The sequence below is a fragment of the Solea solea genome, chromosome 2 (genome assembly GCF_958295425.1).
Source record: "Solea solea chromosome 2, fSolSol10.1, whole genome shotgun sequence".
NCBI classification, from domain to species: Eukaryota; Metazoa; Chordata; class Actinopteri; order Pleuronectiformes; family Soleidae; genus Solea; species Solea solea.
The window spans coordinates 162,163-176,621 of record NC_081135.1 but is presented as its reverse complement, the minus strand read 5'-3'; the positions used below and the strand labels follow the sequence as shown (position 1 = coordinate 176,621).

The 14,459-nt window shown below is 46.8% G+C and overlaps 1 protein-coding gene across 9 annotated transcripts; it reads left to right on the top strand.

The window, feature by feature from the left end:
* Nucleotides 1–1,888: 1,888 nt before the first annotated feature.
* LOC131455182 (target of Nesh-SH3-like) lies at nucleotides 1,889–14,150 on the top strand. 9 transcript variants are annotated; one of them, XM_058622657.1, is made up of 22 exons: nucleotides 1,890–2,127; nucleotides 3,922–4,101; nucleotides 4,992–5,060; nucleotides 5,256–5,388; nucleotides 5,485–5,666; nucleotides 5,860–5,912; nucleotides 6,905–6,938; nucleotides 7,026–7,088; nucleotides 7,494–7,697; nucleotides 7,766–7,828; nucleotides 9,355–9,495; nucleotides 9,692–9,757; nucleotides 10,691–10,756; nucleotides 10,828–10,956; nucleotides 11,036–11,125; nucleotides 11,200–11,409; nucleotides 11,480–11,585; nucleotides 11,964–12,043; nucleotides 12,155–12,184; nucleotides 12,260–12,418; nucleotides 12,501–12,623; nucleotides 13,120–14,150. In XM_058622657.1, exons 1-22 carry the CDS (start codon nucleotides 2,049–2,051, stop codon nucleotides 13,233–13,235), a joined length of 2,376 nt encoding a protein of 791 aa, XP_058478640.1. In that variant the 5' UTR covers nucleotides 1,890–2,048; the 3' UTR covers nucleotides 13,236–14,150. The 9 variants fall into 9 exon arrangements, with proteins under 9 accessions (XP_058478641.1, XP_058478638.1, XP_058478640.1 ...); XM_058622654.1 differs by having other exon boundaries at nucleotides 7,425–7,697; nucleotides 9,355–9,462; XM_058622653.1 differs by having other exon boundaries at nucleotides 7,425–7,697.
* Nucleotides 14,151–14,459: the final 309 nt, after the last annotated feature.

The following is a 14,459-nucleotide window of genomic DNA, read 5'->3' as shown; positions in this document are numbered from 1 at the left end:
GAGGCGTTCACTGCTCCCCGGGCCTCACACACACTCATTTAAGCTGGCGTGGAAAATAAGACGTCCTATTCTCCACTCCCCGTTCCAACCCCAGGACGTTTCCAAGTGGGGGAGCTGGAGGACATCTGCTAACACTTTCCTCTGTGAGACGTTCACTGAGCCTCCGTCTCACATGTCCACAAAAATTTCTCTGTGTCCCTGAATGCATCACAGGGACAACAAGACGCTGAGACTTTCAGGTGCTCTGTCCTGCTCTGAACGTCTTCATGTCTGTCCTCCTCTGAACGTCTTCATGTCTTCCTCTGAACGTCTTCATGTCTTCCTCTGAACGTCTTCATGTCTTCCTCTGAACATCTTCATGGCTGTCCTCCTCTGAATGTCTTCATGTCTGTCCTCAGAATGTCTTCATGTCTGTCCTCCTCTGAACGTCTTCACGTCTGTCCTCTGAATGTCTTCATGGCTGTCCTCCTCTGAATGTCTTCATGTCTGTCCTCAGAACGTCTTCATGTCTTCCTCTGAACATCTTCATGTCTTCATGAGTGTCCTCTGAATGTCTGACGTGAGATTGACGTAAGATTGAAGTTGGTTTTAAAATCCATTTAACATTTATTTCAGGTGTTAAAGTTGAATCCAGGGGGCGCTGGTCAGTCCCAGTTCAGTGGTAAAGTGTCTCAGTCTCAGTCTCAAAGCTGTTGTCCAGGCCTCAGCTGGAGACAAAGACTTCATTGTGCAGCAGGAAGAGGCCGCACCGCCGTCATGGCCGCCGCTGAACCACCGTGTGGCAGAGGTTACATAAACGGCTGGTTTCACAAGTCATCACTGTGATGTGAAGCAGGTGCTGAGCGTGGGCGCAGGACGCACTGTAAAAATGTCTTCAGCCAAACTCAGAGACACAACACAACAACCACAGAGACACGCAGGACGCACTGTAAAAATGTCTTCAGCCAAACTCAGAGACACAACACAACAACCACAGAGACACGCAGGACGCACTGTAAAAATGTCTTCAGCCAAACTCAGAGACACAACACAACAACCACAGAGACACGCAGGACGCACTGTAAAAATGTCTTCAGCCAAACTCAGAGACACAACACAACAACCACAGAGACACGCAGGACGCACTGTAAAAATGTCTTCAGCCAAACTCAGAGACACAACACAACAACCACAGAGACACGCAGGACGCACTGTAAAAATGTCTTCAGCCAAACTCAGAGACACAACACAACAACCACAGAGACACGCAGGACGCACTGTAAAAATGTCTTCAGCCAAACTCAGAGACACAACACAACAACCACAGAGACACGCAGGACGCACTGTAAAAATGTCTTCAGTCAAACTCAGAGACACAACACAACAACCACAGAGACACGCAGGACGATTGTAAAAATGTCTTCAGTCAAACTCAGAGACACAACACAACTACCACAGAGACACGCAAGACGCACTGTAAAAATGTCTTCAGTCAAACTCAGAGACACAACACAACAACCACAGAGACACGCAGGACGCACTGTAAAAATGTCTTCAGTCAAACTCAGAGACACAACACAACAACCACAGAGACACGCAGGACGCACTGTAAAAATGTCTTCAGTCAAACTCAGAGACACAACACAACAACCACAGACAGACCCAATGTCTGTATGTATGTGTGTGTGTGTGTGTGTGTGTGTGTGTGTGGTTGATGTGAAAAACAGTGAAAGAGTAAAAAAGAAAAAAAGTCATGTTTGAGAGAGAACAGAGGGAGGGTCGAGAGAGAGAGAGAGAGAGAGAGAGAGAGAGGGAGGGGCTGTACAGTATGTGAATACAGTATAGGAGTTGGTGATGTCATCTACGCCCCGCCCACCTGCCAAGGCTATAGATGCTGGTGTGTCCAGCTCTCCACAGAGAGGACGTCCAACTGCTGAACAAGTCCTAAGAGGAGACACTTAGTGAAGTTGTCCAGCTCCTGGTCCTGGTCCTTGTTCCGGTCCTGGTCCTGTTCCTGGTCCTCGTACTTGTCCTCGTCATTGTGTCCTGGACGGTTGAGTTCATAGGTCATGGCGGGCACTGATGTCCTCCTGCTGTTGCTCGGGGCAACGACTTTGCTCATAGGGACATCAGCTCAGAGAAGCAGAGGTGAGTGAGTCACATGACCACACGCACACGCACACACACACACACACACACACACACACTGTTAATGATGGTGTGAATGTGAAAGTTAAACTGTTTGTTTCTGCCGACTCAGCACCGAGGTCACTCAGGTGTGTGTGTGTGTGCGTGCGTGCGTGTGTGTGTGTGTGTGTGTGTGTGTGTGCGCGTGTGCACGCTCAGAGGGCGAGAGACAGCCAAGAACAACAGAGAGAGAGAGAGAGCATGTGTAGAGACAATGTTTCTTTATGGAAGTTTACACACACACATACACACACACACACACTGTGCTGTGTTTAACGACGTGTGTGTGTATTTGTACTCAGTACTGTAGTATTTGTGCCTGCACAGTGTGACAGCTGTTGACCTCTGACCTCACAGTCATGTCAGTCAGAAAGTGGGCATGTCCTCTCGTGCATGATTCCACACGTCCAACATGTCAGGACAAACCCACAGAAGACAAACGTCCTCACTGTCCTCACTGCAGAGGATTTAACAGTACTACTACACAGTACTATTACACAATACTACTACACAATACTACAAAGCACTACTACACAATACTACTACACAGAACTATTGCACATTACTACTACACAGTACTACTGCACAGTACTACTACACAGAACTACTACACAATACTACTACACAGAACTACCTTACAGTACTACTACACAGTACTACTACACAATACTACTACACAGAACTACTACACAGTACTACTACACAGTATAACTACACAGAACTACTACACAATACTACTACACAGAACTACTACACACTACTACTACACAGAACTACTACACAATACTACTACACAATACAACTACACAGAACTACTACACAGAACTACTACAAAGTACTACTACACAATACTACTACACAGAACTACTACACAATACTACTACACAGTACTACTACACAACACTACTACACGGAACTACTACACAATACTACTACAAAATTCAAATACACAGTACTACTAAACAGTACTACTACACAGAACTACTACACAATACTACTACAAAATTCAAATACACAGTACTACTATACAATACTACTAAACAGTACTACTACACAGAACTACTGCACAATACTACTACAAAGTACTACTACACAGAACTACTACAAAGTACTACTACACAAAACTACTACAAAATTCAAATACACAGTACTACTATACAATACTACTAAACAGTACTACTACACAGAACTACTACACAATACTACTACACAGTACTACTACACAGTATTACTCCTCTTCATCAGTGTCTCTTACTTCTTGTCTCTAACTTCCTGTCTCCTCTTGGTCGGTGTCGCTAACTTCCTGTCTCCTCTTGGTCGGTGTCTCTAACTTCCTGTCTCCTCTTGGTCGGTGTCTCTAACTTCCTGTCTCCTCTTCCTCAGTGATTCTAACTTCCTGTCTCCTCTTCCTCAGTGTCTCTAACTTCCTGTCTCCTCTTCGGCGGTGTCTCTAACTTCCTGTCTCCTCTTCGTCAGTGTCTCTAACTTCCTGTCTCCTCTTCCTTGGTGTCTCTAACTTCCTGTCTCCTCTTCGTCAGTGTCTCTAACTTCCTGTCTCCTCTTCGTCGGTGTCTCTAACTTCCTGTCTCCTCTTCGTCGGTGTCTCTAACTTCCTGTCTCCTCTTCGTCAGTGTCTCTAACTTCCTGTCTCCTCTTCGTCAGTGTCTCTAACTTCCTGTCTCCTCTTCGTCGGTGTCTCTAACTTCCTGTCTCCTCTTCGTCAGTGTCTCTAACTTCCTGTCTCCTCTTCGTCAGTTCGTGGTCAAAACATGAAAGTTCGCATTAATGCGACGGGCGACACCATCGTGATGAAGTTCGTGCGTCCCAGTGCTGACGTAAAGTTAGAAGGTTACATCCTCGGATACGGCAGCAGCGTCTTCTCCAAACAGTTCTTTCATCTGCCGGAGAACGGACGAGTCTACGAGACTGAGCTAGGTGAGTCCAGGTGAGGGGGCGGGGCTTCTACACAGTACTACACACTACTACACACTACTACTTACTACTACACAGTACTACACATTACTTCACACTTCTAACCAGTACTATTTACTACTACACAGTACTACACACTACTACACACTACTATACAGTACAACTTACTACTACACACTACTATACAGTACTATTTACTACTTTAAATAGTATTTTCAGTACTATTTACTAGGGGGCGGGGCTTCTACACAGTACTACACACTATTACTTACTACTACACAGTACTACACATTACTTCACACTTCTAACCAGTACTATTTACTACTACACAGTACTACACACTACTACACACTACTATACAGTACAACACACTACTACACACTACTTCTTACAACTACACTGTACAACACAGTACTTCTACACAGAATACACAGAATACTACTACACAGTCCTACTACACAGTACTACTATACAATACTACTACACACTACTACTACACAATACTACTACACCGTACTACACAGTACTACACAGTACTACACACTACTCACACCCATGCACACACACACAATCACACAGTGGGGGCGGGGTTGTGGGGGGCGGGGCATGTGTGTGCAGCTTTGAGAGAGGTTTGTTTTCGCTTCTCTTAAATTCCTGCTTTTGTCAATGAGGTTTGGTTTGAACACGATGAGTTCAGGTGCTGCTGTCATCATCATCATCATCATCATCACAGGAACACATGAATGACTCACAGAGGTCAAAGGTTATATTGTCACACATTTTAAAGGCGTTGTTCAGGTTTGTTTCAGAAGTTTAGTTGTGAGGCTTTTATTGTGAAAGGTTGTGACTCTGTGATATTCATGACCTTTGACCTGACTGTGTTTTGATTTCAGATGCTGAACCTAAGTACCTGGTGGCAGTGCAGCCAATCCCAGCCAATGATGTGAAGAAGCACTGCACAGGTGTGCTAACCACTTCCTGTTTGCTAGAAACCCCTTCCTGTCCACTTTAAACCACTTCCTGTCCGCTTTAGACCACTTCCTGTCAGCTTTAGACCACTTCCTGTCCGCTTTAAACCACTTCCTGTTAGCTTCAGACAACTTCCTGTCCTCACCTGTGTGACAGGAAGTCTCCCTCTGTCCTCACCTGTGTGACAGGTAAGGTGGACCTGGAGAAGCCTCTTCACGTGGTCCTGGGCTCTGTCAGTCCCACGGCGGTTCTTCTGTCCTGGGGAAACCACCTGAAGACGCCGTATGAAGGAAACATCATGAACGAGTGTCTGGCAGATGGGTGAGAGGCACGATGACGATGATGATGATGATGATGATGCCTTCACTGACTGTGCTGTCCAACATCTGACCTCTGACCTATGACCTCTATCTTCAGGTTTTACACCATCCGGTACCGGGAAAGGAACAAGAAGTGGAATTACCAGACGTGTCCAACCAGCGACACGGTTGTGGACAACCTGAAACCCGACACCGCGTACGAGTTTGGCGTGCGGTCCAACAGCGACGAGCGCAGCGGGACGTGGAGCAGACCCGTCCTCCACAACACCAACATGAGCAGTGAGACTCTTTTTTACAGTGTACCGTCCTCACTGTTGTCATGGTGACCACTGTTTTTCTTCTTCCAGATGTGGATTCAATCAGAGACCAGATGAGTCCACTCTGAGTCAAATGGTTTCTGTTTCTGCTTTATTAAAACCATGAAGCTGCTTTTTCCTGAAGGCACTTAAACGCACCATCTGCTTTTCCACAGAGAAAAACACTCACAAGACATTTAAGCTGCGAAAGACTCTGTCCAAGTCCCTGGTAAGCCAATCACTGCTGTCCCTGCACGTCCCTGAACATCCCTGAATGTCTCTGCACGTCCCTGAACGTCTCTGAACGTCTCTGAACGTCTGAACGTCTCTGAACGTCTCTGAACGTCTGAGCGTCTCTGAACGTCTGAAAGTCTGAAAGTCTGAGCGTCTCTGAACGTCTGAATGTCTCTGAACGTCTGAATGTCTCTGAACGTCTCTGAACGTGTCTGAACGTGTCTGAACGTCTCTGAACGTCTCTGAACGTCTGAACGTCTGAACGTCATTGAACGTCTCTGAATGTCTGAACGTCTGAACATCTCTGAACGTCTCTGAACGTCTGAATGTCTCTGAACGTCTGAACGTCTGAATGTCTCTGAACGTCTGAACGTCTGAACGTCTGAACGTCTCTGAATGTCTGAACGTCTGAACGTCCCTGAACGTCCCTGAACGTCACTGAACGTCTCTGAATGTCTGAACGTCTGAACGTCTCTGAACGTCTGAACGTCTGAATGTCTCTGAACGTCTGAATGTCTCTGAACGTCTGAACGTCTGAACGTCTGAACGTCTCTGAACGTCTGAACGTCTGAACGTCTCTGAACGTCTGAACGTCTCTGAACGTCTGAACGTCTCTGAACGTCTGAACGTCTGAATGTCTCTGGACGTCTGAACGTCTCTGAACGTCTGAACGTCTGAACGTCTCTGAACGTCTGAACGCCTGAACGTCTGAACGTCTCTGAACGTCTGAACGTCTCTGAACGTCTCTGAACGTCACTGAACGTCTCTGAACATCTGAACGTCTGAATGTCTCTGGACGTCTGAACGTCTCTGAACGTCTGAACGTCTCTGAACGTCTGAACGCCTGAACGTCTGAACGTCTCTGAACGTCTGAACGTCTGAACGTCTCTGAACGTCCCTGAACGTCCCTGAACGTCTCTGAACGTCACTGAACGTCTCTGAACGTCTGAACGTCTGAATGTCTCTGAACGTCTCTTTGTGTTGCAGAAGCCTGCTGGAGCTCTCTTCCCTCCTCGTCCAGGTGAGATCTTCTCTCCTCAGTCACCTCTGTGTTGTCACACACACACACACACACACACACACAGTGATCAGCTGATTGTGTTCACAGTTCTACACAATCGCACTCAACCAAGAAGACAACCTGGACTCAGTGGAGCAACACACACACATGGTGATTACACCCACACACACGCACACACACACACACACATACGTGGTGATTACATGCACGCACACACACACACACACTGTGATTATACACACAGGGCCCTCTCTGTCCAGTCTTTGTCTCTCTGTCCTGTATTTGTCTCTCTGTCCTCTCTGTCCCATGTTTGTCTCTCTGTCCTCTCTGTCCTGTCTTTGTCTCTCTGTCCTCTCTGTCCCATGTTTGTCTCTCTGTCCTCTCTGTCCTGTCTTTGTCTCTATGTCCTGTACAAGACGTTAGAACTGTCAGATAAATATTGGTCTGAAGTCCAAACTGAATCCAAAGTTTTTCTGTCCCTTAAAGATGGACATGTCCACTCTGATGGAAACCTGGTTCCCATGACGACCGTCCCTCTGTCCTCTTCTGCTTCAGACAATGGAAACAACACCAAGCGCCCGCTGGATCCTGGTGCCTCTGTCCTGCCCCGACTCCAGTCGTCCTCCCCGTCCTCCACATCCTCCCCGTCCTCCCCGTCCTCCATGTCCTCCACATCCTCCCCGTCCCCTCCGTCCTCCACATCCTCCTCGCCCCCCCTCACTGACAGTGATGCAGCAGAGAAGCGTCACAGCCCTGAAGGTAAATCACTGTGTCTGTCTGTCTGCCTGTCTGTCTGTGTCTCACTAAACCTTCTTTTTTCTTTACAGCGTTTAAACCTCAGGACAAACTCCTGCAGCTGAGAAAAGCTCTGAGCAGTCAGAGGACTGAAGGTGACCTCTGACCTCTGACCTCATTCTTCCTGCACTTTTGCATTTCCCATCTCAGCTGTTCATCTGCCTCCATCTTGTTTTGGTTGAGCTGTTTTTGTCACAGTCATGTTGTCATCATCATCAGTCATGTTGTCATCATCATCAGTCATGTTGTCGTCATCATCAGTCATGTTGTCATCATCAGTCATGTTGTCATCATCATCAGTTTGCAGTCATGTTGTCATCATCATCAGTTTGCAGTCATGTTGTCATCATCATCAGCAGCAGGTAAAGATCAGTAAAGACTCGCAGGTAAAGATCAGTAAAGACTCGCAGGTAAAGATCAGTAAAGACTCGCAGGTAAAGATCAGTAAAGGCTTACAGGTAAAGATCAGTAAAGACTCGCAGGTAAAGACCAGTAAAGGCTCGCAGGTAAAGATCAGTAAAGACTCGCAGGTAAAGACCAGTAAAGACTTGCAGGTAAAGATCAGTAAAGGCTCGCAGGTAAAGACCAGTAAAGACTTGCAGGTAAAGATCAGTAAAGGCTCGCAGGTAAAGACCAGTAAAGACTTGCAGGTAAAGACCAGTAAAGACTTGCAGGTAAAGACCAGTAAAGACTCGCAGGTAAAGACCAGTAAAGGCTTGCAGGTAAAGATCAGTAAAGACTTGCAGGTAAAGACCAGTAAAGACTTGCAGGTAAAGACCAGTAAAGGCTCACCGGTAAAGACCAGTAAAGGCTCACAGGTAAAGATCAGTAAAGACTTGCAGGTCACCGGTAAAGACCAGTAAAGGCTCACAGGTAAAGATCAGTAAAGACTTGCAGGTAAAGATCAGTAAAGACTTGCAGGTAAAGACCAGTAAAGGCTCGCAGGTAAAGATCAGTAAAGACTCGTAGGTAAAGATCAGTAAAGACTTGCAGGTAAAGACCAGTAAAGGCTCGCAGGTAAAGATCAGTAAAGACTCGCAGGTAAAGACCAGTAAAGGCTTACAGGTAAAGATCAGTAAAGGCTCGCAGGTAAAGACCAGTAAAGACTTGCAGGTAAAGACCAGTAAAGGCTTGCAGGTAAAGACCAGTAAAGACTCGCAGGTAAAGACCAGTAAAGACTCGCAGGTAAAGACCAGTAAAGGCTCGCAGGTAAAGATCAGTAAAGACTTGCAGGTAAAGACCAGTAAAGACTTGCAGGTAAAGACCAGTAAAGGCTCACTGGTAAAGACCAGTAAAGGCTCGCAGGTAAAGACCAGTAAAGGCTCGCAGGTAAAGACCAGTAAATGCTTGCAGGTAAAGAAGGGAGGGAACTTGGCTTGCAACTGGAGGGTTGCTGGTTCATGTCCATGTGTGGACAGGGTTCAGGTTGGGGGACTTGGTTTGGAACCACTGATGGACATAGTGTTTGGGACGTAAAGTGGACAAGAATGGAGTATAACTGGGCCTTTAGACTAACATCATGTCTCCGCCCCATCATTGCTCCGCCCCACTGTTGCTGCTGCATCATAAACACATGACGTCATCTTGTAATTCCCTCCTTCACTTCTGTTTGATCCTTTAGGTCAAAGCAGAAACCTGAACCCAGCTCCCAAATCCTCCAGGCCTGCGTCAGGAAACCCCGTCTTTCCCGTCTCTAACGGCTTCAGACAGTCCGGGTCCTCTAGACACGGTAGCTTGTCCCCGAACTCCGGGATACTCAGGGGTAAAGGTCTCTCAGAGGTGTTTGTTTGTGTTGATGCTGATGAACGCAGCACACACGCAGAATAATCCAGATTAACTCTCAACCCTTGTCTTGTCATTGAGAGACAATCTGACCTTGTGATGACTCTTGTGGTTGTTCTTGTGCTGTGTTCATGAACCAGAGACAGAGTTTGTGACACTCACTTTTGTCCCTGCAGTACATGGACAGCTCCACCGGGGCGTCTCCCCTCCTAAACCACTGTTATGGCAGAGACACCGGCTGGGTAAACAAACATGTCTCCATGTCCTCCCTCTGTCCGTCCACCTGTGGCGCTCTGCGTCCACTTGTCCTTCCATCCATGTTTGTCCTCCAGCTTCTTCAAATAAGCTGTCTCTTGTCTTTCATGTGACAAGTCAACATGTCACGATGCTCGTTTACACCTGTCCTCTTCAGAAGGACAAACACGGGGACTGTGAGCTCGTCCATTCTTTACTCAGAGTTCAGTCCAGATGGCGGAGGCTCCTCTGGTTCTAAATTTAAAGATGGTCGCCTGACTTCCTAAAAAAAAGGTGGACAAGGGTGAGACAGTTGGACGAGTGTGAGACAGATGGACGAGTGTGAGACAGATGGATGAGTGTGAGACAGATGGACGAGTGTGAGACAGATGGACGAGTTACCTCATGAATGTTTGAGTGAAAATCAAACGTGTGTTTATTTCATTTGTTTTTGTTTTTTCTTTATTTACATTGGAGAACAATGGAGGTTGAGCATGTCCTTGTGTCCTTGTGTCCTCATCCTCATGTCCTTGTGTCCTTGTGTCTTCATGTCCTCGTCCTTGTGTCCTCCAGCGTCTCCTGACATGGACTGATTGAGAGGAATGTGTTCATGTTTGTGCGTTTGTTTCATTTACGTCTGGACGACGCTCAAATCCCTGATTGTGAAGAATCTTGGCGTCTGTAAAGGAAGGAGGGGGGAGGGGGAGGGGCGGGGTCTAATTGGCTGCAGGTTCTGGAGTCTGAGAAACAAATGTTCTCCAACCTCATGAAATTACACGAGAACACACACACAGACACACGCACACACACAGACACACACACACACACACATAGACACAGACACACACACACACACACACACATACACACACACACACACACACACACACACACACACACACACACACACACACACTCAGGTGTGATGTCATGTGTTTCAGGGTCTCCAGTTCGTCCTTTGATTCCTAACAAGAGACCAAACCTGGTTGGGAAGCCTGGAGACTCAGGTGAGGACCAGAGTCTCCGGTTGTCATGGAAACCCATAAACACGTGGTTTATAAACTCTTTGTTTTCTCAGACAAAGTCAACAACTTCAAACAGACGGACAACTTAGCGATCCTGAAACCTAAAGTCCTGCCGTCCACCGGCAAACCCACCAAACCGGAGCGGAGGGGGAGCACGACGACAACGCCAATGACGACGGCAGGTGTGTGAACTTTGACCTCCCGGCCCTTGAGCCTGACTCTTATAATGACAGTGATGATTGTTTTTTGACGTTTCTCCAGCATCTCTACACGAAACGTGGGAAGACTCCGACCTCTTCAAGTCACAGCCGACCTCTGACCTCGACGCCCAGGGGAAGAAGCGTTATGTTGGTAAGAGACCGTTAAGAGAATCAACCAATCGTGTTGTTGCTGGATTAACTCCGCCCCCTCCCTCCCTTCCACAGCTCCGCACGTCATTTATCAAACCGGGAAGAGAGCGGACGAGCCGTGCTCCATCACGTCCTCGCTCAACTTCTTTCCACAGAACGAACGCAGTGACGCAAACTTCACTACTCCGCCCAAGACTCCGCCTTCTAACCTGACTGTGGTGACAGTGGAGGGATGTCCGTCCTTCATCATCCTGGACTGGGAGAAGACAGACAACGACACCACTGGTAAGACCGTTTGTGATGCGTTCAGGGCCTGCTGAGAGTCCAAATACCCAGAATCCTCTTCTCTCCTCAGAGTACGAAGTCATCTCCACGGCTAAAGGACCTGACGGGGAACAGGTTTCTGTCCTGACCACCGATCAGACGCACACTGCCGTGGAGAACCTGAAGCCTGAGAGCAGGTGCGTTAGTTTGAGGTCAGAGGTTTTTATTGTGAAAGGCTTCAGAACATGCTTTTACTTTGAAAGTCTTCAGAACATGAAGAACATGCTTTTACTTTGAAAGGATTCAGAACACGAAGAACATGCTTTTATTTTGAAAGGCTTCAGAACACGAAGGACATGCTTTTATTTTGAAAGTCTACAGAACACGAAGAACATGCTTTACTTTGAAAGGCTTCAGAACATGAAGAACATGCTTTTACTTTGAAAAGCTTCAGAACATGCTTTTACTTTTACGCCACGATTAGAGGGCGGAGCTGAGATTACCATGGAAACCAGCAGAAAAGTTTACACTGTAAAAATTAAGTGCTGTGTGAAATGTTGTGTGTTTTGTGACAGTTATGAGTTCAAGGTGAAGCCAAAGAACGAGCTGGGAGCAGGTCCACACAGTGAGCCCGTCTCCTTCAACACCGAGTCAGGTAACCAGTCATCTGATCCACTTCTGATCCACTTCTGATCCAAATCTGATCCACATCTGTCCAATAATAACGCAGCAAGGTGGTGACATCATCAGTGTCTCTATGTTTCAGCTGATCCTCGAGTGAGCGAGAACATCTCAGGTAAGTTCACACAAACACGTCGTCGTGGTTCCGCATCAGCCAGGTGTCGCCATTTAAACACTCCCGTCTCTGCAGGCAAAGACGCCATCTGGACGCAGTTCCCCTTTAAGACGGACTCGTACTCGGACTGTCACGGTCAACAGTTCGTGAAGAGGACGTGGTATCGCAAGTTTGTGGGCGTTCAACTGTGCAACTCACTGCGCTACAAGATCTACCTGAGTGACTCACTCACTGGTGAGTGTCAGGGTACGACCTCTGACCTCTGACCTTCTGAAGGCAATGCTCACCTCTCTGTCTGTCTCTCTGTCTGGTTCAGGTAAGTTCTATAACATCGGGGATCAGACCGGTTTTGGAGAAGATCACTGTCAGTTTGTGGATTCTTTCCTGGAGGGAAAAACAGGACGACAGCTCAGAGCCGACCAGCTGCCGTCCAGACCCGGTACGTACCTCAGCCCACTTACAGTCCTGACCCGGTACGTACCTCAGTCAACTTACAGTCCTGACCCGGTACGTACCTCAGTCCACTTACAGTCCAGACCCGGTACGTACCTCAATTCACTTACCGTCCAGACCCGGTACGTACCTTAGTCCACTTACAGTCCAGACCCAGTATGTACCCCAGTCCACTTACCGTCCAGACCTGGTACGTACCTCAGCCCACTTACAGTCCAGACCCGGTAGACCTGGTACGTACCTCAGCCCACTTACAGTCCAGACCCGGTAGATCTGGTACGCACCTCAGCCCACTTATAGTCCAGACCCACTACGTACCTCAGCCCACTTACAGTCCAGACCCTGTACGTACCTTAGGCCACTTACAGTCCTGACCCGGTAAGTACCTCATCCCACTCACAGTCCAGACCCTGTACATACCTCAGCCCACTTGATGGTGCTCAGCACTGCCCACTAGAGTCTTGTTTGTCTTTGTGCTGCAGGTTTCTACAGAGCTGTCCGTCAAGAGCCCGTCCACTTTGGACAGATGGGAGGACACTCCCACGTCAGCTACGTGTCCTGGTACGAGTGTGGAACGCCCATTCCTGGAAAATGGTGAATGGAATCGTCACAGGAGCTTGACAGAGGGTTAAAGGTCATAACAGACTCCGCCTTCTTTACCCAGTGCTGTAAAAACATGTAGAGTATAGTTGTATTTGAAGAACATAAACATGCCTCAGATTTATCACAACAAGTTTATAGAAGAGAAGGAATATTTGTTTGTCGCGTTTTATTTTGAAGGGAAGCTGGCTCCCGAAAACACGTGTTATTTATCACTCTTCACTCGTTACTGTCGTCAGACGCTCTCGTTGTCGCCCTCTTGTGTTTCAATGTTTAAATTAAGGTAAAGAATATATACGACGCTGTCTTTTATATGTATATGAGAATATTTTATAGATGCATTTCACTCATTGTGGCCTCTTTGATCTACTTTGATCCTTTGATATACCTTTTAATTTACTTTGATCTAATCTACTTTGATCTACTTTGAACTTCTTTGATCTACTTTGATCTACTTTAATCTACTTTAATCTACTTTGATCGTATCTACTTTGATCCTTTGATCTACTACAGTTGGACTCTCTGAAATGACATTTGTTGCCTTGGTCAATATTTGAGCTTCAGCTAAATGTGTCTACTTGTTTTGTTGCTGTAGAGTTTGTTGAGATTTGAAAAGTGTTCACGTCCATTATGTCCATCACGTCCATCACGTCCATCACGTCCATCATGTCCATGTCCGCACAGGTAGCAATCAGTGAAGATATAGCATGAGCTCATTGTTATGATCCATTGTGTAAATGTTAAACTTTAATTGCTGTAACAACATTTACATGAGCTAACGTGCTAATCCTGGCTAATCCTAAAACATGGAGGACGGGTGTGGTAGCCCCGCCTCCTGTTCACAAGACAGTGAACTGTGCCTTTAACTTTCAGCTGTTTACATGTCAATAAAAAGACAAAATGTTTCTAAACATTTGTTTGTTTCTATATTGATTTTTTAAATAAGGAATTTCACACTTTAAGAAAGAGGCTGTAAAGTGTTTCCCCCCCCCCCCATGCTAGTTAGCAACAGTTAGCATGGGGGACTGTGAAACTGTCCAAATACCAGGCTAACATTAGCATGTCCAATCTAAACGAGTAAAAGCTTGATGGACATTTGTGTCCTTAGATCACGTCTCTGAAAACCACAGCGTCTCTGTGCGCTGTCTCAATAGCAACTAGCTCATAATTTCAGTTTGGAGGGAAAAGTGAGACACACACACACACACACACCCTGGACTGT